Genomic DNA, 25,636 nt, shown 5'->3' on the forward strand with positions numbered 1-25,636 from the left:
TATTTATTTATTTATTATAAGTTTTTTAATAAAAGAAAATCTAATTAGACTATAAAATTCTACCACAAATTACTTATTTTATTTTCAATAAAATTATAATACATTAGACAAAGGTATATTTTAAGATTTTATATAAAAACTCTACTACAAATTATCTATTTATCTATTTATTTTAAGTTTTTTAATAAAAAGAAATCTAATTAGAGAAGTATTGTTAATATAAAAAATTATTTATTAATTGATATAAAAAGAGGTTTTAAAAGAGTTTCTATAAAACTCTAACACAAATTACTTATTTATTTATTTATTGAAATCTATTTAGACAAGAATTATTAATATAAAAAAATATTTATTAATTAATATAAAAAGAATTTTTAAAAGAGTTTTTATAAAATTCTAATGCATATTATTTATTTATCTATTTATTATGAATGTTTTTTAATGAAAAAAATATAATTAAACAATAATATATTTAATGAAAATAAAATAATTTTTATAAAATTCACCACAAATTATTTATTTTATTTTTTATAAAACTCTGTCATATTATTTACAAAATATTCAAATCGGGCGTGCCTTTTCCTGCCTTTTTCTAGTATAATTATATATGTATAATTGTATAAACGTTAAGCCCATCGTCTCATAAACCAAACCGCCAGAAGCCGAGTTGAGAGAGAGAGAGAGAGAGAGAGAGTATAGTGTGAAGGGATGATGGCGACCAAAGCCATGGATTGTGCTGTGAGAAGTCTTCCATTATCAACTGGCTTCGCTTCCAAATCACCCAAATTTAGGGTTTCCACCGTCAGATGCTCCTCTGTTTCTCTCTACATGGACGGTGCTGCCCTTGGTAACACACCTTCTCTTCACTCTCTCTTATATATATTCATATGTGTGTGTGTATATGCCTGTAAACGAATGTATGTATACATTTGTTAATTTGAAATTCTGTATATATTTGTGACACCCTTTTTTCTCCTTGTCTTGAAATTTTAGTTCCTGTGTGTGTCTTTATAGTTGAGATCTATGTAGATCAGATTATGGATTTTTTATCTGTATATTATTGTTTGTGGATGCAAACTAAATTCATCTTCCACTGGAATCAGATTAATGGGAGTCACATTTCCTTAGCTCTATTGTATGTCTGGCGTTCATTGAATTCTTGTACTATCTGATTCATCAAACTCAGGTGATTTGGTCCAGCACCGCATATTTCAGCTATATGACCTCTCCATTCTTTTGGACAGTTGATAACAATTGATCATAATTAGGGTTTCTTTAAGAACTGAAATGTGGCCTCCACCCCGAATTAGCTTGGGCATGCTGTGTATGGAAATTGCATCCTTACTGATCAGCTTTATGCCACTTCATTTCAGAGGAAACTAGTTTAGTTGTTCATTACTTTCTGGTTTTGTCTCTTTATTTTTCTTATAAGATATGGGGGAAGTGCAATGTTTGCTTCTCCTTGCAAATACATGTTCTTTTTTGCAATTTTTTGTTTTTAAACTTCTTGCTGTCAATTAATTATCTAGAAATAGCAGTACTTGTTGATCTCCTTTGCACTCTCTATATCTTTGACTGTAATGCAAAGTTTTCTGGATGAGCCTTAGGCTTGGAGAAAGACCTTGGAAGGTAGCAGATGCCAAACTTGTCCTGGAAGATGGTTCTATTTGGAGGGCGAAGTCATTTGGTGTTTCAGGAACCCAAGTTGGTGAAGTGGTTTTCAATACATCTTTAACGGGGTGAGATGATTTTAGTTTCTTGCATACGTGTAATTTGTGAACTTAAATTCTTCTCTTCGTATCATAATGGTGTGTTCTATTCTCCATGTAACACCAAAAAGTGCGGAGCTGGGATATTGCCAATTGACTTGCAGTGCTAATTGGGATCTTTAGACAATCCTGGCTTATTTTGTTCTGAATATGTAATTAATATATTGAGGCCCCTCCAGAAAATTGCCTCTATAATCTAGCAGTCATTTTTGGTAATGTTTTGATCTAATAAGTTATGGTACCGTCTGTGAGGCTAAGTCTGTTGGGATTTATATGCCCTGGCATAGCAAATTCCTATCTGGATTATAGTGACATATGTTCCTGACATATCTGAAATATTTATGATTTATATAATTGGTGAATTCAATGTATTATGTTTCGATTCACTATGAAATTGATAGTGTCCATGTAATTACAAGAAATATTTATATATATGTATGTGATGGCAATCAATGCATGATATATAAATAGTAATTATAAATTGTTCATAGTCGGTAATTATGGATGGACTCATAATTAATTAAGACTTGAACTGGATCCGCGTTAGGTTGAGATATATTGCGAGAGCCGTCGTATGCAATTGCTCCCTATCACCGTCATGGCATTTGACTCTTAAGCATGAGAAAAGTATAGACTCTTTTATTAATTAATAATTACTTTGATTTGTTCGGCGGATTCTTCGGGATCCTTAGACCGACACTTTGGGTAGTTATGTAATTAATAGTTAGAGGGTTATATTTTCAATATTTGCATCATTGCTACTTGTATTTATTTTGTATTGATTATGGTTGATCACAAAGTAAATTCGAAGGCCTTCGTGTGTTTTTAGACAAAATGATTTATTATATATTTATTTATTTAAATTATTATTTTTGTCAAACAAATGTTTTATTGTGATCGAGCCAGAAATAATCAAAGGTACCAAAATAAATATATTAATTAAGTAGTCGGATTGATGGCTATATTTATCCGATAACTAATTATGCATAGAGGGGTCAAAGTGTAATATTGACTTAGAGGTTATTTATTATTTAATTGGAGTTCAATTAATTTCTTTTAGTGGAGTAGAAATTAATTTATGAATTAATTGAATTGGGTCCATGGACCGGGCCAATTATTAATTCATTGTAGCCAATAAAATAATAGGCCCAATGGATTCTCACTCATAGCCCAACTTGATATTGGAATCATATTAGATTTGAGACATATGAATTAGAGATGGAGAAGGATTTGTTGTTTCCTTTTCTTTATTTTTATGTTGCCTATAAATATACATGGTCTATGTATATTTTAGGGGGTGATTTTTATGAGAATGAAAAAGGAATAAATTTTCTCTCTCTAGAAAATTAGGGTTTATGTTCTCATCTAATGGAGGCTCCCACAAGCCTAGTTTTCCGAGGTAATTCATGGAGGCTTATGAATGATTCCTAAAGGCAAAATAATTACCAAGAAGATGGAGATCCAAGGAGAAGGCATCTTGCTAAGGGATCTACAATAAGTGAGAACATTCACTTTAGAGGAAAGTTTTAAAGGTTTACTCAGACCTTTGATGTAAGTATTCAATCTATTAATTGAATGATACATCATATTTTTATTTTTGCATAAAACTTGTCTCTATGTGATGAATCAAGATCTATGAATCAAAATCCCTCGAAAAGTTTTTAAAACTTGCACGTTTCCCAACAAAGTCATTACCAAATCATTCTCCTGTGCCCTTAACCCGAGAGTGAGCTTGAGCCTACCTTCACCCATGATTGCTTACAGCTAGAGTGACATGTTGCATATGATGTGAGGAGTTAGGCATGATTATTGCAATAGGACATGGATGTGAGGTGTTAGACGCTCAAATGTCTCAAGTTGGTTATATGATTGACTTTTGAAATGATTATAATACATGAAGCCTCTATGGTTGATGCCAAATACTTGATAAAGCCAGTTTATTGTAGGAGTTAGACTTATAATGAACCTTGGCTGACCCATATACCAGGGTAGCTCTTGGAATGATACGTGGACCTTGAAATCAACAAGTTATCATTCACATTTATGATATATATTTGGTTAATAGTGTGCTAGTTATGAATTTATTGTCATAGTTAAATAAAATTGTTTGATTACATTTTGCTTTATATCATACATAGACTACTTGGTCAAAGAAATATATAAAATATTGTAAATGAAATTCTGAGCAGATGGTGCAGCAGGTCATTCATGAACAAAGAAATGAAAGGAGAAGCCTCAATGTCAACTATTTTTTCTGTTTCACAGATCGTAGTATGATCTATCAAGTTTTGAAATTGTTACATGACTGGCTCTTGACATGACATTTAGACATTAACCCTCTATTGTTGATGCCAAATTCTTGGGAAACTAGTTGGTGGCTGGAGATGGGCTTTCTCAGGAACCTTGGCTCACACCTGTTACCATGTAGGGCATAGGGGGTACCTATGACATTAGAATGATTCTGGGACCATGAAAACTTTTAAGGAATTATTCATATTTATAGAATGAATATTAGTTAATTCTGTAATAAATTAGCTACAGAATCACTTTTGATGAGACATTTGAAATCGTGCCTTTGTATTTTGTTATAATATATTTATAAATAAAAATATTACGTGATCAAACTAGGAAAAAAAATATTACTTGATCAAAAATATTTAATACATTGTAGTTGAAATTCTAAGCAAATTGTTCAGCAGGTCATCCTTTTATGTAAATTTCCATTTAGTAAAGGCTGTAAAGCCCTTGCTAAACATGTGGAGTAAGTTTAATTTTGGTTCGATTGGAAAATTTTGAAGTTTTTCAAATGGAATACGGAGTAAATGATTAGTAACATATGTGTATATATATGGCTACGAAAGGAATAACTAGGAAAGGTGATTGTAACTCTGTAGGAAGAGTTTGGGGAGGAGAGAATAAACTTTTTGAGACAATATCCAGACATAAGATGTATACTAGAAAATGTTGGAAAGGTACATTTAAGAACAGCACGAGTGACAACAATTGACAGACATGGTTGTTGATAAATATGTGGATGAATGACTTGGGAAATTCCCAGTGAAAGTGAAGTGAGCAAACTTAAATAATGTGTGTGCTTCTATTCTTTTTGCCAAGTGTACTCTAAGAATTGGATGATCAATTGATCATCAACGGGGAAGTGAATAATAATTGTGTCTAACCAACCACCTGCCCTATGGCGTAATTGTTTCACATTGGTTTTTGTCTGAAAACACCATAATTCTTTATGATTCTATGTTTAGAAAATGAAATAAATGTTGAAGAGTATTGACTACTTATTTTAGTATCACAGTAAAAATGATTTCCATGTCTCCTTCAATATTTAGAAGGACACACTGAGCTTTTTAGTCTAGTTATACCAGGAGTTAGTTTTGAATATGATAAAATATTATATTTCTTTTAATTAGGGGAAGATGACTAAGAAAACATTTCCTTTCGAATTCCTATATAATCTGTTCATTTTCAGCATCTGGTTAGATCTATTCCCTACTAAAAATATATAAGTAAAAAAATTAAAATAATAAATAAATCTAAAAAGGTTTGGGGTCGGGGGTTCTTATATTCTATAAAGTTTCAGACTCTCAGTGAATCTTCTTTTGTCCCTCTATTGAAGGGAAAAACAAGGAGACTAATAGGATGAGATTATCTGTGTCACTAGTATTGTAATGTGGAGCGGAAGTGAGTCACTAGTATTGTAATGTGGAACGGAAGTGAAACATATTCCTAGTTGTGAATTCTGCTTGAGTTCACTTGGGTGCCAAGGGTGTTTGGTAAAACTATGTTATATAAATAGAAAGTTTAGACTTAAAATAAAAAAAAAAAAGTAGAAGAAAAACTAAAACATAAGCAAGCCTAACAATAAACTAGACAGTACAGTTCTATAGGAGTATTTTCAATACAAGTCATGTTGAAACCTCTAGCAATTACATATGGTTCCTTCCATGGGTGGCTGCTATCTTGTAGAGTTATGTCATATTAGGTTGCCCACTAATTTTGCGCCAGGATGCAACCTGCACCATTCAATTTATTGCACTTCTGTCTCAGTTTTTATTTATTTATTTATTATTAATTTTTTTTTGGTGAATTATAGTTGTGTGTGCTTCAGGGAGCTTTTTGTTCTTGGAGCTTCACATCTTTCAACAGCTCAAGAATATGGGAATTAAACTGATCAGGGACTTTACTGGTTTCAGTGGGAATTAAAATCGGTTTGGTGATTATTTTATTCCTCTGTTTATTTCTTCCAGCAGAAAGAAAAGACATTAATACTAAAGCGAAGAAAACATACCAGTTGCGTTCACCAGAAGTTTACATTGGCCAAGAGAGAGTGGAGGGAGAAAAAAAAAAAAAAAAAAAAAAAAAAACGCTTGATGAGTTGACAGGTTTGTCTGATCGGATTCCATGTATGCTTTATTGTGTCATATTATTGGAGGTATCAGGAGAGTCTTACAGACCCTAGTTATGCTGGTCAGTTGGTCTTGATGACAAACCCACATATTGGCAATACCGGTGTTAATTTTGGTGGGTAAATTTTTTTTCTTTCACAGTTTTACAAATTATGTTGGAAACTTGGAAACTACGTGGAATCTGAATTAGGATTCCATGCATGCTTTATTGGCCCTTCCTTGTATTCTTTCTTTTTTCTTGACAAGAGACGGAGGTTGCAATGTACAAAGATCAAATCCTCAGCTCTACTTGTAGTCAATCTGTTTCTTTTGATGCTTTGAATAAGAGAATATGTACTCCAATTTCTTTCGCAACAAGATGATGATGCGGGCTGTGAAAGCAACTTGAATGCTAAAGCTTGTAACATTGGTGTTGAAGCACCATGATTAGCCCACCATGAAATTGGTTCCTCATACAATTTTGCATCAATAACATGAGGCTCATTAAAGTAACCAGATCCACTTGAAAAAGCTCCATATTCGATATAACTTTTCGAAGATCATCTTGATTGCTAAACAATCGTTTGAAACATTTGCTTCTATTTAAAGAGACTTCTTGATCTTCATGTGGTGAGAGCCGTGGAACTCCATCACTTCCACCTCCAATCCAAGCTAATGCAGTGGATTGTTGCTTTTATTCCGTCGTGTTTCCAAAATATTGTGAATGACGTCAAAGAAATTAGATTGGCCAGTGAGCACATCTTGTTTTTCATGTCCAAATATTCTAGATTTAACTTTCTCAATCATTGTGTCCCACATATCATAAATCAAATGGAGAACAGGAGCATCAGTGTCTGCTAACCTTAGAAATTCAACAATAGGCTCAGTAAAATCCAAGAGATATTCCAAATCAGCCCACCAACTATCACTCACAATGGAAATTTTAACTTCCCTAGCCTTGATTTTAATTGCTGATTTTCCATCCCATTTTAGATGCATTCTCCAACTTGGATCCATCACCATCTTCTCAAGTGCATCATTCACTTCCCTCATGCGTTTTGCCATAATAATGCTTGATGCAAATCTTGTTTCCGCTACTCTTAGCAAACCCAATTCCGAGTAATTGTTGAAAATTGAAAGTACCATGCCATGGTTAACAATGAAATTTCTTATATTTTGCACACTACTCACCAAATCAGCAATCCATTTACATTCAGCAAATTGAGGTGAGTTTTCAGATGGTTCACAAATACTTTTTAAAGCTAAATTTAGGCAATGCACAACACATGGAGTCCAAAATATGTGAGGATATATACCTTCAATTATGGCCCGGGCAGCTTTGAAGTTACTTCCATTATCAGTAATCACTTGAACAACATTTTGTGAACCCACTTCTTGGATCACGGGTTTGAACAGATTTGCTACATAATCAGCATCCTTTATGTTGCCACTTGCATCAACTGCCTTTAAGAACATTGCACCACCTACTGATGCAGCCATTATGTTTATCAGTGGCCTTCGTTGTCTATCCGACCACCCATCAGAACAAAGGGACATGGCTTTCTTTTTCCAAGTATCTTTTATCGGTTGGAGCTTGCGATTCACATGTGCTTTCTCTTGGGCTAGCAATGTTGTTCGTAATCTATCGAATGTTGGAGGAGTATAGCCTGATAACTTGCTGTTGGCTAATGTGAGTGAATATTTTCTGAAGTGAGGGCACCTTGCCAAGTTGAAGGATAAACCAGACGCATAGAACATGCGAGCAGCTTGCTTATCTGCCACATCTCTTTGTGTTACATTAAATGCATTTTCCAGCACTCCTGGAGCTGATGCCCTTCTTTTTTTGCATTGCAACAAATCTGATCCTTCAGGCAAGGACAAATAATCTTCCTTCTTTCTCACATTCAATTCTTCTTGAGCTTTTTTGCTTTCAGAATGGCCATGTTCCTTCTTTAATGCCTGAAATTCATCATTATTTATAGACTTGCAAGCTTCAACCCCTTGATTAGGAATCTTCAATAAATGACCCTTCACTATTGAATAGGATCCAGTAACCTTTTTGTTGTAGTAATTGCAAGACCAGGTTCTGTTTCCACCTCCACGTACTGGTAGGCTAAGAACCTTTACATGATTCCATAATGGTTTTTCATCAAATTCTGACCCCAGAGCTTTTGATGGTCGTAGGTTTGTCTTTCCTTTCCCTTTGATAGATTGTTGAGATGGAGAGGACATTGTATCCTAACTCTAAAGCACAAGTGTATATATAAATGCATGATATATTTAATGAACATAATCAAACTTAAAAGAATAAATTATCAAAAAAAATTCTCAAAACTTAAAAGAATAAATTTATTCCAGTATCAGTTGTATCAATTAATTCAATTGTATAATCAATGAATGCATAAAGGAAATAGTACGTACGGTTACTATATTCTTGGCAGAGACAATTGATTCTAACTGGCGCCTTCCCAAGTTACTAAAAGGTGGCTTTCGGTTTTCTGACTTCTGGCAGACAATTGATTCTGACTTCTTCCTCTTCTTTTCTGTCTTACTAATTCTGCCATGAGAGAGAGATAGAGAGAGAAAAATTATATATACCTATTGTTATAAATTATAATGAACATAATAAAATTTAAAAGAATAAAATTATCAAGAAATATTCTGAAAACTTAAAAGAATTAAAATTATTTATTGGAGGTGCATAAAATAAGATTATACAAGTATGGGTTGATACAGTTGTATAATCATACGAAGAGAGAGAGGGAGAGAAGATATATATACTTGTTCAAGGGTTGTTTGTGTTGCAGTCTTGGAGATCAGAGACGGAGCAACATGGCGCAGGTGCAAGAAGAACAGAGAGTGAAGATGAAAATGGCGCAGGTGCAGGAAGAAGAGACAGAGAAGATGAAAATGGCGCAGGTGGCGTGTAAGAATGGTGCATTGCTTTGAGCCACAAAACGCCACAGTAGCATTTAATGACTGACTAAGCCATCACCCCAGCCTTTTGATTGATATAAAATCTAATATTATATATTAAGTTAAAAATTTTATACTTCTTGCTTATTGTAAGGGCATGTGTTTTGGAGGCGTGGTATTTCACTATTTCCAATGCTGACATAAGAACTTAAAAATTAAAAAAATTTCGTACCTGTTGAAACTGTGATGATGTGAAGTCAAAATTAATGTATAGAATTAGCAACATTAATTTAATAATTAATATTTTAATTCTTTACCTATAAATAATGTAAGCTATTCTTAATTAATGTGAAGTCAAAATTAATGTATAGAATTGGCAACATTAATTTAATAATAAATATTTTAATTCTTTACCTATAGATAATGTAAGCTATTCTTAATTAAATGATGATGTGAAGTCACAAAATTAGTGTATAAAATTAGCAACAGTAATTTAGTAAAAAATATTTTATTTCTTTACCTATAATGTAAGCAATTATTCTCATAAGTTCAATTTTTATATACTTATCTATTCATTACTATAATCTCAATAGTAAAATAATGATTACTATAGTCTCGTGAGTTCAATTATTATACAGTTATCAATTGATCAATGATCACTAGAGTCTCGTTAGTTAACTTTTAATTCCATGTGTTTAATTATATAGTTATATAGGATCACTATATTAGTATAGCCTCCTTAATTCAATGTGTTTGATTGTATAGTTATATATAAATAACTATACTAGTGTGTGATTTTTAATTCCATGTCTTTAATTATATAGTCATATAGGATTACTATACTATTTTAGCCTCCTTAATTCAATGTGTTTAACCATATAGTTATATATGGATCACTAAACTAGTGTGAGATTTTTAATTCCATGTGTTTAATTATATAGTTATATAGGATCACTATACTAGTATAGTCTCCTTAATTTCATGTATTTAATTATATAGTCGTGTAGGATTACTATACTATTATAGCCTCCTTAATTCAATGTGTTTAATTAGGACAACTATAATTCAATGTGTTGAATTATATAGTTAAATGTTTAAATATAAGCTTCTTCTTTTTTTTTTTTTAAGTTAAATATTTAATTTTATTCTAATATTATTGTAAATAAAATAAATAATTTAATGTGTAATTATTTATATAATTATCTTACTAATAATTGGGTATGTGAGATTTAAATAGAAAAGAAACTTAAGTAATATAAATTATTATTTTTTTTTTTATTTTTTTTTTTGTAGGATATTTATACCCTTAAACATGATTAATGAATAATAAGAAAATTATATAGTAATAAGTGAGTATGTCAGCTACCGAGCTTTAAATATGGCATAAAAAGTTAATTAATTTAAATATAATGTATATAATATTTTTTAGAATATTTATAAACCTCAAACATGATTAGTAATTAATATGAAATTAGTTTGCTTTCAATATTTTTTATATGGAAGTTATATAAAAAAGGCATAAGTATTTATTTACCTTTTTTAATGGATTTATGAGATTTAATTATGGAAAAAAATCTTTTATTATTTTAGACAATATTATTTGTCCACTTTAAAAAGTCAAAGCAAATAAGTCTTTATCTTTTGATCATTGTCATTTATATTTTTAAAAAACAAGAATTAATATTAATAAATAAATATACATGTAAAGTTATAAACTATTGTGTATTTTATTGTAACACATTTGTATATATTTTGTTATATTGATGATGGTAAAATAATGTACAAAGCCCAATGCACAAAAATAACATTGTCTAAATTATTATTTTAATGGACAAAAAGGGGCCCACAGTGTTTCCCGGGCGATATTAGAGTGTTTCTGGCTGGCAATATAAACTCTGAAAAAAACAGAGAGGGAAAAATAAAAAATAAAATAAAATAAAACTGAAGAAAATATTTTCTATGAATACAAAAATACATAATTGTTTTAACTTATAAACGAAGAGTAATAAATAGGTTTTTTTTTTGGGAAGGTAAATGTATTTTATTAAAAGAAAGAATTTACAGCAGGCCAAAGCCTCAACCAATGGGCCAACCCATAAATTAAACAGCCCATAAGGCCTTACAGATGGATCAAGACGTATTCAGTCTAGGGTTTCCTAAATTGAAGAAGTCTAAGCCAAAGTCTCAAAGATCATCCGATTCCAAGCGGCGACGCAGTAGCCGCACCGTGGTATCAGTCTGGAGGCTCTGCCGGCGACCGTATGAAGGAATCAGGCAGGTCCCACGTGAGTATCATTCTTCTAGCACAACCAGAGTCTTTAACCACCATAGATGATAGTCTCTGCCTTATCAATAATAAATAAGGTTATTCTTGTCAAAAACCCCCCCCCCCACACACATATATATATACACACACACATATACACACACACATAAGAGGGAAGAAAGAAAAGAACACTCAGATCTTTTGGAGGGGCAAAAACGCAACACACTCGAGAGAAGAAAGAAAAGAACAGTCAGATTGTTTTTAGGGGCAAAAACACAACGCAACAAATGGTTTAATTATAAGGTTAAAATTGTAAATTTACGCCTATTTAATTAGGTTAAAATGGTCAACATAATTGCGGTGAGTGGGTTACAGCTGGTAATCCACTAACCACAATTTTTATTTTTATTATTATTATTATTATTATTATTATTATATATATATACTACTACCATATATATATATATATATATATATATATATATATATACACACGTTTCTCAATGACTGGCAGTGTCGGTCGAAATTTGTTTACGCGTTAGAACGTGAAAAAGACGCGCCAAATAGGGTAACTTTCTATGCAAAACCAACGCGTGAAGAACCCTCGTCTTCTCCAAAACGTCTTTCCTGAAAATCACGGCGAAACCAGTGAAACCAGTAATTTCCGACCACTGAAACCAAGGTTTTCTTCAACGGCCGTGTCCGATCTTGACCGTACAAAGTCGGACGCATATCCCGAGTCCGTGTCCGCGTAGTGTCGTGTCGACACGGACACCCTCGCCGGAAAGGACGAGTCCAGGTAACACAGGAATCAAGACAGTGCTTCCTCGGTGGTTTGGTAATAAGAAGTTTAAGAATCAGGTATGTTGGCTTCTATCCATGTGGCTTGATTAACGTGCTTGTTTTCCACTTAAACATTTTTAGAATTGCAAACATATATATTTAATTTCCTGTCGAATGTTCTTTCAGTACGTAAAATTGGAGAAAGCACAAAAAACTTGGTGATTATTTAGCAGAAAGGAACATTAAGGGAATATGTAAGTTATATTTTGCATCATAGACGCTACTTTACTTAAAAGAAATTGTTTGGTGTATTTGTTAGTTTTGACCTTTGAATATCTTTTGACCTTCCCTTGGCTTGTTGCTCTTCCATTATGCAACAGATCATATTATACATGTGCAATTACCCGAAGATTGAGACAGATCATATTGTTGGTAAGGATTCATTCCAGCTTGTTAGGGTATTTGGAACTTTAGTACACTACAGAGAATAGTCATCCTTGGTTTACTTGCATTGATGTTAGTAATAATGGTGTCTCCGGCAAAGCCCCTTATCATTGGAGTGATAATACAGATCCAGAGTGGGTACTAACATTAATGCAAGTATTAATGTTAGTATTAATATATTAGTGTGTATATGATGCAGGCAGAATTTCAAAGATTTCAGTAAAATTGAAGATAAACTAAGATACAAGGAGGAGGAGCCAATTAAATAATAACTAGCTCCACAACTCAAAAATCTTCCTTGTCACATCTCAATGTCTTCCAGGTCTGGCAGGGGGAAACGAAGGATTGCTGCAATCCCGGTCAGCTGCGCAAGTTGCTCTCCTGAGACGTGCATAGACGAAAATATGTGCGTGGTGCCCCCTGAAGCTTTGACCGAATCAACCAACTTAACGTAATTTTGCCTTGCTGCTATATCAGCAGTCCTGAAGAGTTCATCAGTGATGAGAAGTGTCTGGATTGCCATTCGTTCATGGGCAACCTCAACGTGCTTTGGTCCATAGCATGCACGATCAGGATCATTTGAAAGCATGCTGAAGAAATCCTTCAGAACTCGGACCTCCTGTGCTGCTTTTGTGTCTTTAATCATATTCATTACATTTGGGGCATCCAACACCTCTCTCAAACCATGCTTGTATCCAGAGGTTGCATGCGCTAGAATTATGCGAGATTTATTCTCAATAATAGGTCTCAGTTGTGTCCTTTCCGCCTCCAACAATAAGTGACGATGAAATTGATCCTTAGTGAACCCTGGACTTGCAATCACAGCACAGCGGACAACCTTGAAGTCAACATATATCAGGAAAGCCTGTAAAACATTGTCGAAGAACTTGCTCAAAGCTGCATCATAACCAGCAATGGAAGGGCCATGCTTGCGAGGAATTGGCACTTCTATCCGTGAACGAGTAGTTGTCACACTTTTACCGACTAGGAAGATCTGTGCCAATCCTTCTTGCATTAAAACCACCGCTAGATCCACAGTTGCACAAGGATCTGAAGCTTGACGGAGTACATCTAACGCAAGTGAGTCCCAAATTTGCTTTGTTAGCACAAAAGGTCGTTGAAGCTCAATTTCTAGAGTGTGAAATGCCCCTATCTTAACGTGTTTGTTTTCCAGGATGTTCTTTCCACGTATGCGCAAAACACCACCTTCTTTGTCATAATCCACAGCCTCCACTTTTGTTTCCAGTTTCAACTTCACGCGTTCCGCAGCTGTTTCTCCAGAAGCTGTTTCTCTTAAAACTTTCCTCACTGTAACAGCTAAGACGGTGTCACCTACAGCTATCAAGTTATAAGCAACCCATAAATCATCGGATTCTTCTGGAACCATCTTCACACTGCCAGCCCCATCACGAACCAGGTTCCTTGGAACCATTTTCATGTACATGCTTATTATAGACCAATTTCTTCAATTTGTAAGAAATTCAATCCAACTGCACCGAATGGAGGAAATAAGAAGATTACAAAACTCTGATTTGAACCATAGAAATTACAAGACTTTATATAGAATTTCTTCCCATCCTAATCCTAATCAAAATAGGAAAGCTGTTGAAAAAAGATAACTTATCCTAGATCATCTCAACTTCCCTTATTTATTTTCCTTGTAGATTCATTGATGGAGTTCTCATGACTTATCCTATACTTGCCAATCACGCTAAATAATTTGAAAATTATTCTTACCAAAAAATAAATAATAAGAATTTAAATATTATGCATGCGGACACTTCTCTGTAAGTGATTAATAAATCAAACACTTTTTTACTTTTTTTTCCCCTCATCATTAAAATTTAAGATGTAATTACTAATTACTACAGTATTATAGGCTCATGGATAAAATAATAAACTCTTTTGAGACTCATATAATATAATAAACACTTATTTTAACACATTGTATTTTATTTTTAAAAAATTTAATGATGAAAAAAAAAAAAAAAAAAAAAAAAAATCACCCTTCTCTGATATGGAGAAGATAGAGAGGGAGTGTCGTCTAGGTACTAAAAAAAAAAAAAAGAAAAAAAAAAAAAGAAGAGATTAGGGTAGGAGAAGAGGGTTAATGATGACGATAGTTTCGTCAATTAATATTTTGTAAAATAATTAAATTAAATAATTATGACAAATATGATATTTGAAATTACAGGTGTCATTGTTAAAAAAAGTCATTGTTAAAAAAAACCGTTGACTCGCGTCCGAATGACATTGACCGAAATCTCGGGATGTGTCAATGCAATTTACCATTTTTTTTTTCAAATTATATTATAAATATAAATAGTTACCAAACCAAACCTATTTTTTTAAAAAAAAATAATGTGTAGTTATCTAAAGTCACATCCTTATTTTTATTTATTTTTTTAAATCCACCAAATCTCACTATTTTCACTAAAAGAAGTGAGTATAACTCCCATATTATATATATATATATATATATATATATAAAGTCCATTTAAGTTCTAAACCTCTTAATCTTTCATTTTTCATTTATACTCTTAACTAATAGAAGATTTATTTTTGTAATTCTTTTGTAATTATAAATTATAAACTAATATATAATCTAATTTCTTACGTATTCATTTAAGTCTTAGTTGATTGATGAATATTGTATTATGAATTTAAATAATAATTAATTTAAATTTAATTTAATTAAAAATTTTGTACAGAATTCAAAATGACTTTAAAACAAAAAACAATTAAATTTTCTACCAGAAAAAGTTCAATAAAAATTTTTATTTAAATTGTATATTTAATTTTGTAAAAGTATAAATGAAAGTTTGAGTCTAAATCAGGGAAAAAAAATTTATAAATTTATTTATCTTTTATTAAGAAAAGTAGCATTTGCTAATATATTTTTTTCTATTTTTATTATTCTTTGGACATTTAAAGGAAAACCAATAGGAGGTCGGATTATATTATAACGGAGTTACTCGTTACGACGACGTCTTCACAAGCCATACATATAGCTCGATCTAAGCCTTTGGAGTAAACTTGCTGAGAGACTACAAATCTCTACAATCAATCGTTTGAGTGCTCCAAAGTCGAATCTCTGTCTCTCCAAATTAGGGTTCCTGTTCGTCCCAAAATGGCTCGAAACGAAGAGAAAGCTCAATCGATGCCCAATCAATTCATCGCCATGAAGAACGAGGAGAAGAAAAAGCCCACAGAACGCCGCCCCTTCTTGGCCTCCGAGTGCCGCGACCTAGCCGAAGCCGACAAGTGGCGTCAGCAGATCATGCGCGAGATTGGTCGCGAAGTCGCCGAAATCCAGAACGAGGGTTTGGGCGAACACCGCCTCCTAGACCTCAACGACGAAATCAACAAACTCATACGCGAAGAGGGCCACTGGGAACGCCAAATGGTCGAGCTCAATGACACAAAACACACTGCCAAAATGATCGATTCGGAAGGCAACATTGTTGATGTTCCCAACCCTAGCGGCCGTGGACCGGGGTACTGGTAATTCGGTGCGGCAAAGAAGTTGCCCGGAGTGAGAGAGTGGTTCGAGAAGCTGCCGGAATTGAAGAGGAGGAGGACAAGATATGATATATATAAGCGGATTGATGCGAATTATTATGGTTATAGAGATGATGAGGATGGGATATTAGAGAAGCTGGACTGGCCGGCGGAGGAGAGGATGAGGGCTGCGGCAGTGGCGGAGTGGTTATTGTGATCTTGTTTGGGTGGAGCATTGAGTAAAGGGTAAAACTTCAGTCTTCAATCAGGAATTTACTTTTTTCCCCTTAACTGTGGAATGCTTGTTTTTGCTCACGGTTGGATGAAGAAATGCAAATTTGCAATTGAAAGAATGCTATGTTATTTGATTACTGGGCCTCTGAAATATATTTTACCTTTTTATATGATTGGATGATTGGTTGTTTTCTCTCAAATATATTTATTGAAATTTAGATGAATACGTAGGGAAAATGGGATATTGTATTCAATTATTTATGTTTGACTTTTTAGTGCGCTTTGAAAATCTTCAAGAGGACAGAGAAAATAGATATTTGAGCATAGAAACCAAAATAGGAAATAACTTGATCATCAGAAAATGGAATATTGCAGAAGGAAGCATACAGCAGGCTAAGCTCAAAACGCAAAGAGGGAAAGCTATCTAACTTGTTGAATAGAGTCCTTTGGAGTAGTTGCTACGTTATAATAGTGTGAACTGAGTCCAATTTAATTTATATAACACATCAAAATATAACCGGGGCTTATAGAATTACTTGTCTTGGTTTGAAACCCTCTTCTTGAAATTGGATTATGTTGCTCTAGAAGGTTTGGAATCTTTTATTTGGATGTTAATCTTCTTTTAACTGAATTAGTGAAGTGGCACATGGGAGTTGCACCAGATTGTAGTTTCAAAAAAGAACTTTGACCCGGTTAGTACATGGCACATGGTAACAAGAATGAAGCTCCATCATTTCTCAAATCTTCTTTAAGATACTAACCGTGCCCTTGGCCTAGTTGGTGTGATCTCCACCTCCCTGAAGGGGAGTTTGAGGGACAAAATGGGTGTGCACGTTGCTTACTTGCCAGAAAAAAGTAAAAGAAAAAGACTAGACTTCTAGGAACAGTTGGTGCATCTTCGGTTGTTGAGAGCTGCTCACTAGCTCATTCTTGTTCCACTGTTTTGTTAGAGTAGGTTTTGTTTATTTCTGTTCTCTTTATCTATTTTTTCTTTTTTTTTTTTTAGTTTCTTCTTAATGATGTTTTCAGACTTGAGAGGGGATGGGATTGTTTTATTGGAATTCGGTGTGGAATAATTTATTTTCCTTTAAGATATTTAAGCTTCTCCTTAGGTCTTAGCAAATGAAAGTCTGAGTCTTCATGAGTTATATCTTATGGAAAACCATGTATACTAGTTTCAATTGCCATGTATATAATAAGTTCTCCATGTGTAGAAAAAGGAAAAAGTTAGTGTAGGAAAGTAAAAGAAATTGAAGTTCTGAATCTTGGATTTTTTGTTATTTAGGAAATTAGGATATGGATCCTAAGAACATTAAAATGACTGAACAAGAACCACGAGCTCAGAATTTCATTTTATTTTCTTTTCCTCCTTTTTCTCAGGAACTTAAATCTAGAGTCATTGAATTTATCATTTCATTGTTTTGCTTGCATGGACCGGGCTACTGATGAATATTGATTAGAAAAGGAAGATTAAATGACGCTGTGACAGCATTTAAAACCCAAAGAAGCAGGGTTTGGGTGGGTAATGGTAGCTGTTTTGCCACATATCTGTCCTCAACTTTTTAAAATTTTGGTATCATCTAAGTGGTGGGATTTATATGCCCTGGCATAGTAAATTCCTGTTTGGATTAATTGACATATGTTCCTGACGTTTCTGAAATATTTATGTTTTATACAATTGGTGAATTCAATGTATTATATTTCGATTCACTATGAAATTGATAGTGTCCATGTAATTACAAGAAATATTTATGTATATGTATGTGATGGCGAGAATGCATGATATATAAATAGTAATTATAAATGGTTCATAGTCGGTAATTATAGATGGACTCATAATTAATTAAGATTTGAACTGGATCCGCGTTAGGTTGAGAAATATTGCGAGAGCCGTCGTATGCAATTACTCCCTATCACCGTCATGGCATTTGACTCTTAAGCATGAGAAAAGTATAGACTCTTTTATTAATTAATAATTACTTTGATTTGTTCGGCGGATTCTTCGGGATCCTTAGACCGACACTTCGGGTAGTTATGTAATTAATAGTTAGAGGGTTATATTTTCAATATTTGCATCATTACTACTTGTATTTATTTTGTATTGATTATGGTTGATCACAAAGTAAATTCGAAGGCCTTCGTATAATTTTAGACAAAATGATTTATTATATATTTATTTATTAAATTATTATTTTTGTCGAACAAATATTTTATTGTGATCGAGCCAGAAATAATCAAAGGTACCAAAATAAATATATTAATTAAGTAGTCGGATTGATGGCATTATTTATCCGATAACTAATTATGCATAGAGAGGTCAAAGTGCAACATTGACTTAGAGGTTATTTATTATTTAATTGGAGTTCAATTAATTTCTTTTAGTGGAGTAGAAATTAATTTATGAATTAATTTAATTGGGTCCATGGACCGGGCCAATCATTAATTCATTGTAGCCAATAAAATAATAGGCCCAATGGATTCTCACTCATAGCCCAACTTGATATTGGAATCATATTAGATTTGAGACATGTGAATTAGAGATTGAGAAGGATTAGTTGTTTCCTTTTCTTTACCTTTATGTTGCCTATAAATATACATGGTCTATGTATATTTTAGGGGTGATTTTGATGAGAAGAAAATAGGAATAACTTTTCTCTCTCTAGAAAATTAGGGTTTATGTTATCATCTAATGGAGGCTCCCACAAGCCTAGTTTTCCAAGGTCATTCATGGAGGCTTATGAGTGATTCCTAAAGGCAAGACCATTACCAAGAAGATGGAGATCCATGGAAAAGATGTCTAGCAAAAGGGATTTACAATAAGTGAGAATATTCACTTTAGAGGAGAGATCTGAGGTTTACTCAAACCTTGATGTAAGTATTCAATCTTTTAGTTGAATGATACATCATATTTTATTTTTGCATAAAACTTGTCTCTATGTAATGAATCAAGATCTATGAATTAAAATCCCTCGAAAAGTTTTTAAAACTAGCACGTTTCCCAACAGTAGTATCAGAGCATGGTTTGATTCATTACTAGAGATCATGATTTTATGAAAATCATCATTCATAGATCCAAAATTATATTCATATATATTTTTATTGATGTATGATTTAATATGTTGATATATATTGATACATAATAATGTATGAATGATTGTGAATGAATGATGATGTATGGTTGGGCCATGGATGAAGCTTATAGGTTAAATTAATGTAATTTTATCTTTGGATGAATGTAATTAAGGCTTTGATTTAGCCGTTTGAAAGTTCAATGATGTAATTTAATTTTTTTTCCATTGTATTTCAAATTGTAAATATTTTTAAAGCCATGTAATCTTCGTCAAAGGATGCTATGAAGCTTCAAGAAGATCCAAAAGGGTTAAATTATGCTTCAGTAATTTTCTGGAATTTTTCTGAATTTTTTGGAATTTTTCTGGAATTTTTTGAGGCTTAATTTAATTTTCTGGGAATTTTTCTGATTTTTCTGAAATTTTTCGGCGTTTTTCCGGTGGCCGGAGCATCGCCGGCGGCGAGAAGAGGCGTCGGAGAAGGCTGGGATCAGATGTGGTGCAGGTGGGGTGAGCCTGGCGCGTGAGGAACACGCGCCAGGAGGAGACATATGCTGGCGCGTGCATTGCACGCGCCAGCCAAAGTGGTATGGTTTCCACGCGCGTGGAGGCGCGTGGAGGCGCGTCCCACGCGCCCCACGCGCGTGCCAGCGCGTGGGGGCGCGTGGCGCGTGCCAGCGCGTGGGGGCGCGTGCCTTCACTTACAGCATGCCCCAGGCGCGTGTAAGCGCGTGTGGGGCCCTCCAGGCGCGTTCCAAGTGGTGTTTTGCTTCTCCCGGTGCGTACCAGCCTTATGTGGGTGTTTGCAAGCCGATGGATGATCCTCGCGCAATACTTAGAGTGGTTAAATGTTAAAAGCTGATTCCATTGGCCATTTTATTTGCTTTATCTGTTATTTGTTTATTTATGCGATGTATGAAATGCATGGAATATATAATTGTTAATTAATTATTATTCATGCATTGGATCCATGATATTTATTTAAATGGCTTGATTTATATTAATTAAGTTATGAAAATTAATTGGATTTGATTACTAATTAATTTGAGGGCACTTATTGGGAAACGCAAAATTATTTTTTTTTGTAAATTATTTTTAAAGTGTGCTTCAAATTAAATATTAGTGAATCGTTTAAAGTCCAAATATTTTCTAAATTTAATTGGATTAAAATCAAGACGTTTTGCATGCATTATATCATGTAAATGAATAAAATGAAAACCCTAATTATGAATGATTAAAAATTGAGTGGGAGCGGGGATTTTTATACATTGCCCCATGGCCTTTGTTATTAACACCATTGTAATTAGATCTTCAAAAATAAGACCCCACGCATGATTTGAAGAGTCTTAATATTACAAGAATGGTTGTCTCATGAAAATACAAATATTAAATGTTCATTGTAATTAGATCTTTAAAAATAAGGCCCTACGCATGATTTAAAGAGTCTAGATTATAATGACAACATATTTAATATTTAATTTTTCGTTAGAGTTTTAATAACGTTATACACTCAATCTAAAATCAATAGTGTTAGCTTCCCAACGAAGTGGTCTATACTAGGTGATTTTAGAAAGGCTAAATTAAATCGGGAATCATTTCATATGATAGATAAGGCATTGTCTTAAGAGATATGGAAATGATGGGATTTGCCCGCCAATAGCAATAATGAACTTCGCCAACCGAATAAGTTATTGGCGTATTGGTTATTCGATTTTTTATGCAGTGATTAAGGGACCCACATATTATTATTTTAATAGAAGTGCTCGCTTAATAGCAAATGAATCTCAATAATAGTAATAATGAACTCCTCCAACAGGATAAGTTATTGACATATTGATTAGTTGATTTATTATGCTACAGAGTTGAGGGACCCGCATTAATTAAAAGGGATTGTTCACCAATAATGATAATGATCTCTTGTTCGATTGAGATTTATTGTATTATGTGGTTAACAAGCTCATTTTAATTTTAAATATGCATGACATTATTAATAGTTCACCTTGCATATTGTATGAATGCATTTATATTCAGATTAATTATGTCTAATCCAGTTTATCTACTTGCTTACATATTTTATGATATTGGACCTTATTTATAATGACTGGAAAATGAACTTAGATATTTTATTCACAACGTAAGGGTACAAAATGTGTTTATTACTCCTATACCTATCTCTTTTACTTTGAGATACCAAATTTGACATTAATGCTTTTAATAAATTAGATAAGGCAAATGATATGACTTGGTGCAATATTCTAGAGTTTAGCTCGAATATACTCCAAAGCTAACATTTGTATTATTTTCTTCAAGCATCATATTAAATGTCAATGAGATATTTTGGTGAGATTAGATAGAGCATATGCCTAAGTACTGTGTCAAATTTAAATACCACCAAGATAGCCTCATGAACTCCAGTTTGAAATCAAATTTTGGAAAATGATTATTTATTATTTAAAATTAGCTGGAGATCAATAGGGCTGACTTGGGTGGTAAGTTTAAAGTTGACATGATTATTGCCTTGTTACCAAACTCGTTCGACTCTGTTAGAGTGAACTAAATAAGGAATCAGTTTGAGTTCACACTCGCTGATATTCTTATAGAATTGGTAACAGATGAAGGGATAATCAAATGTATGGGCGTTCCTATCAATCTAACCTAGTCTATACCATCTTCTTCTAGGCCCAAGTGGACGGGCAAAGCAAAGAAGAAGGATGATAATAGGACTAGGCTAGCACAAAACATGGGTATCCAAAAGGTTAAAGGGAATAAGGCAGTGTATGTTGAGAGCGAATGAAACTGTTTCTTTTGCCGTTAACTAAGACACTAAAGGACAAACTGTCTAAGCAATGACGTGGCATAGGAAAATATATATTTAATCATTGAGCCATGTTATGTGGTTGTATCTATTGATTCCTGATGGATAGATTCTGGAGCCACTAAACATGTTTGCAATTTATTGTAAGGATTTCAGGAATCCAGAAGCCTTGATGATATGGATATATATTTATCTTTTGACCTGATGCCAAGGTTGTAGTTAAATTAGTGGGAGTATTACATATGAAATTAGAGAGTATGAGGATATTAGTATTAGAGAACTATCTTTATGCACAGAAATGAAACGCAATCTCATTCTTATTTCACTTTTGACTTATAAAAACTAGATCGTTATTTTGTAAAACTGGTTTTATAAAATTGAATAGATATGCGATTGCTTCTGGTGCATTGAAAGATGGTTAATATACTATAATCACAAGCTCTTAAGATTTGCAGGATGTAGAAACTAATGTTGCATCTTCTAGATTGAATGTTAAGAGAAAATTTGTTATTCCTGACTCATTGTATTTTTGGTGTCGATTTTTGGGTTGTAATCAATCAAAATGAGATTTAAAGATTGGTTAAAGAAGGTTTATTATCTAGTGAGGCAGAGGAGCCTAAACCAAACTTGTGAATCTTGTTTTGAAGGATAGATAACTCTAAGGGCTTAATCAGCCAAATGAAATAGACATAAAGAACAATTGGAGTCGGTACACACGTACACGTGTAGTCTTATGAACATCCAATCAAGATTACTCACGTTTTGGATAAATTTACCTGTTGCGACACAAGTCTTATACTTTTGGTATATTCCGAGAGGGTCAAGACTGATGTGGAGCACAGATTAGGTAAACTTATCAAGACACTTCGATCTGATCGAGTATTTGAGTATTTCTTGGAATAGTGCAAAGACTATATGGTCAATAAGGGTGTTGTGTACCAGTTTTCCGCAATTGACGCTAAATTAATTTAGGTGTCAAATAGGAATAACAGAATTCCACTTAACATGGTTAGATCTATGATCAGTAATGCCATATTATCTCTTTCATTTAAGAGTTTAGCGTTAATGACATCGATGCGCATTATGAACTGCATTCCATCTTAGTCTGTCTCAAGGATACCGTTGAGCTGTGTTTTTGACTAAATATTAGTTTGAATCATATGCACATATGGGGTAGTCTTGCACATGTGCGTTTGATATGGACAAGTAAGTTGGAATCAGATCATAGGCATGCTAGATTTGATAGCTACTCTAAATGTCACTAGGATGGATTATTTTATGATCTCAAAGATAAAAGTTGATTGTTTTCACTCACTGTTTATCTATAGAAGAATCATATTATGAATCACATACCTAGTAGCATAATGTTAGAGAATTTGGTATGAGTACCAGATGTACCACATGTGAACACACTTATTATAGAGATTGAGAATAATATATGAATTCCCTATTGATGCGTTAGCATCATCTACTACACAGATTCTTGCATCGGTACATTGATGTAGTGGGAGGATTATCATCCAATTCGACAGAATCATGTTTTTAGGTGAGACCATTATGGACATCCCTGTTAAACATGAGTTGGACCCAGTAAGCTACACGGAAGCGTGAACCGATGTGGATACAGATCGTTTTGGTGAGTTACTATGAAATCAAAGTTGGAATCTATGTATTCTAATAAATTCTGGAATCTTGTAGAACTTTCTAGTAGGGTGATTCCTATGGAAGGCAAGTTAATCTACAAAAAGATACCAGAAGATTTCTTAGTGAATAAATCATGAGTGTACAAGGGAATGTCATTATTTTTCTTAATTCTATATATTGATGACATCCTACTCATTTATAATGACGTGGAAGTTTTGTCATCAATTAAAAGGTAGTTGTTCAATTACTTTTAAATGAAGGATTTTCAAGATGTAAGCTATATTCCTAGGATCAAGCTTTTGCAAGATCAGATTAAAAGGAAAATAGGCTTATCTTAATAATCCTACATTGATAAAGTTTTGACCAGGTTTGGTATGCATAACTCAAAGAATGAGTTCTTGCTTTATTGATATGGATCGCTCTCTCTAGTAAGTAGTTTTTCAAGACTAGCAGAGGAGATTGTGCAAATGAGACTGGAACAATATGTTTCGGCATATGATAGTCTCATATATGCCATGGTCTATACCGAACAGGACATCCGCTACATAGTAGGGATAGTCAGTAGAGATCAGTCCAATACTGGACTTGACAACTGGTTTATTGTGAAAAATATCATTAAGTACCTAAGGAGAATCAATGATATCATACTCATTTATGGATGTGATGATATGGTCCTAGTCAGGTATGCTAGTTCTGATTTTCAATCAGAAGTAGATACTATGAGGTTCATGACTTAGTGTATGTTCACTTAATGGAAGGGAAATCAGTTGGTAAATTGTCAAGCAGATTTCAACTGTTGACTCAAACCTGCAGGTGGAATATATTGCAGCCTTAAAGGTGGCAATATAAGCCTATTGGTTTGATCTCACTGATTTAGAGGTTGTGGAGCATACTAGCCTGCCTATCGAGCTATATTGCGACAATAGTGCAGAAGTAGTCCAAACCAATGACCCAAGGTTCCATAGATGAACAAAATACATTGATAGGAAGTATTATGTTCTACATGATATTATCCGGCAAGAAAATGTACTTGTAGCTAGAACATTGCATTGGAACACAACTTTGTTGATCCATTATCAAAGGTGTCATTGATCAATAATTTTGATCATCATCTGGATAACATTGGAGTTAGGTGCAATTTGAATTGGCTATGAGGGCAAGTGGGAGCTGTTGGGATTTATATGCCTTGGCATAGCAAATTCATGTTTGGATTAATTGACATATGTTCCTGACGTTTCTGAAATATTTATGTTTTATACAATTGGTGAATTCAATGTATTATATTTCGATTCACTATGAAATTGATAGTGTCCATGTAATTACAAGAAATATTTATGTATATGTATGTGATGGCAATCAATGCATGATATATAAATAGTAATTATAAATGGTTCATAGTCGGTAATTATGGATGGACTCATAATTAATTAAGATTTGAACTGGATCCGCGTTAGGTTGAGAAATATTGCGAGAGCCGTCGTATGCAATTACTCCCTATCACCGTCATGGCATTTGACTCTTAAGCATGAGAAAAGTATAGACTCTTTTATTAATTAATAATTACTTTGATTTGTTCGGCGGATTCTTCGGGATCCTTAGACCGACACTTCGGGTAGTTATGTAATTAATAGTTAGAGGGTTATATTTTCAATATTTGCATCATTGCTACTTGTATTTATTTTGTATTGATTATGGTTGATCACAAAGTAAATTCGAAAGCCTTAGTATGATTTTAGACAAAATGATTTATTATATATTTATTTATTAAATTATTATTTTTGTCGAACAAAATGTTT

At 33.3% G+C, this 25,636-nt stretch overlaps 3 protein-coding genes across 3 annotated transcripts; 1 reads left to right on the forward strand and 2 right to left on the reverse strand.

Moving 5' to 3' along the window:
• Positions 1-6,841: 6,841 nt before the first annotated feature.
• On the reverse strand, positions 6,842-8,401 carry LOC132281975 (uncharacterized). The gene has a single exon (XM_059783620.1). The coding sequence runs from the start codon at positions 8,399-8,401 to the stop codon at positions 6,842-6,844; it is 1,560 nt and encodes a 519-aa protein (XP_059639603.1).
• A 4,478-nt stretch (positions 8,402-12,879) lies between these two features.
• LOC132286307 (protein PELOTA 1-like) lies at positions 12,880-14,037 on the reverse strand. The gene has a single exon (XM_059788624.1). It carries the CDS (start codon positions 14,020-14,022, stop codon positions 12,880-12,882), a length of 1,143 nt encoding a protein of 380 aa, XP_059644607.1. The 5' UTR covers positions 14,023-14,037.
• Positions 14,038-15,589: 1,552 nt separating this feature from the next.
• Positions 15,590-16,483, forward strand: LOC132286195 (uncharacterized). Its single transcript, XM_059788474.1, has one exon. The coding sequence runs from the start codon at positions 15,709-15,711 to the stop codon at positions 16,084-16,086; it is 378 nt and encodes a 125-aa protein (XP_059644457.1). The 5' UTR covers positions 15,590-15,708; the 3' UTR covers positions 16,087-16,483.
• The last annotated feature ends 9,153 nt before the right edge of the window (positions 16,484-25,636 follow it).

The sequence above is a fragment of the Cornus florida genome, unplaced genomic scaffold (genome assembly GCF_030987335.1).
Source record: "Cornus florida cultivar Cherokee Brave unplaced genomic scaffold, ASM3098733v1 CherokeeBrave_3.0.0_Hap2_Chr11, whole genome shotgun sequence".
NCBI classification, from domain to species: domain Eukaryota; kingdom Viridiplantae; phylum Streptophyta; class Magnoliopsida; order Cornales; family Cornaceae; genus Cornus; species Cornus florida.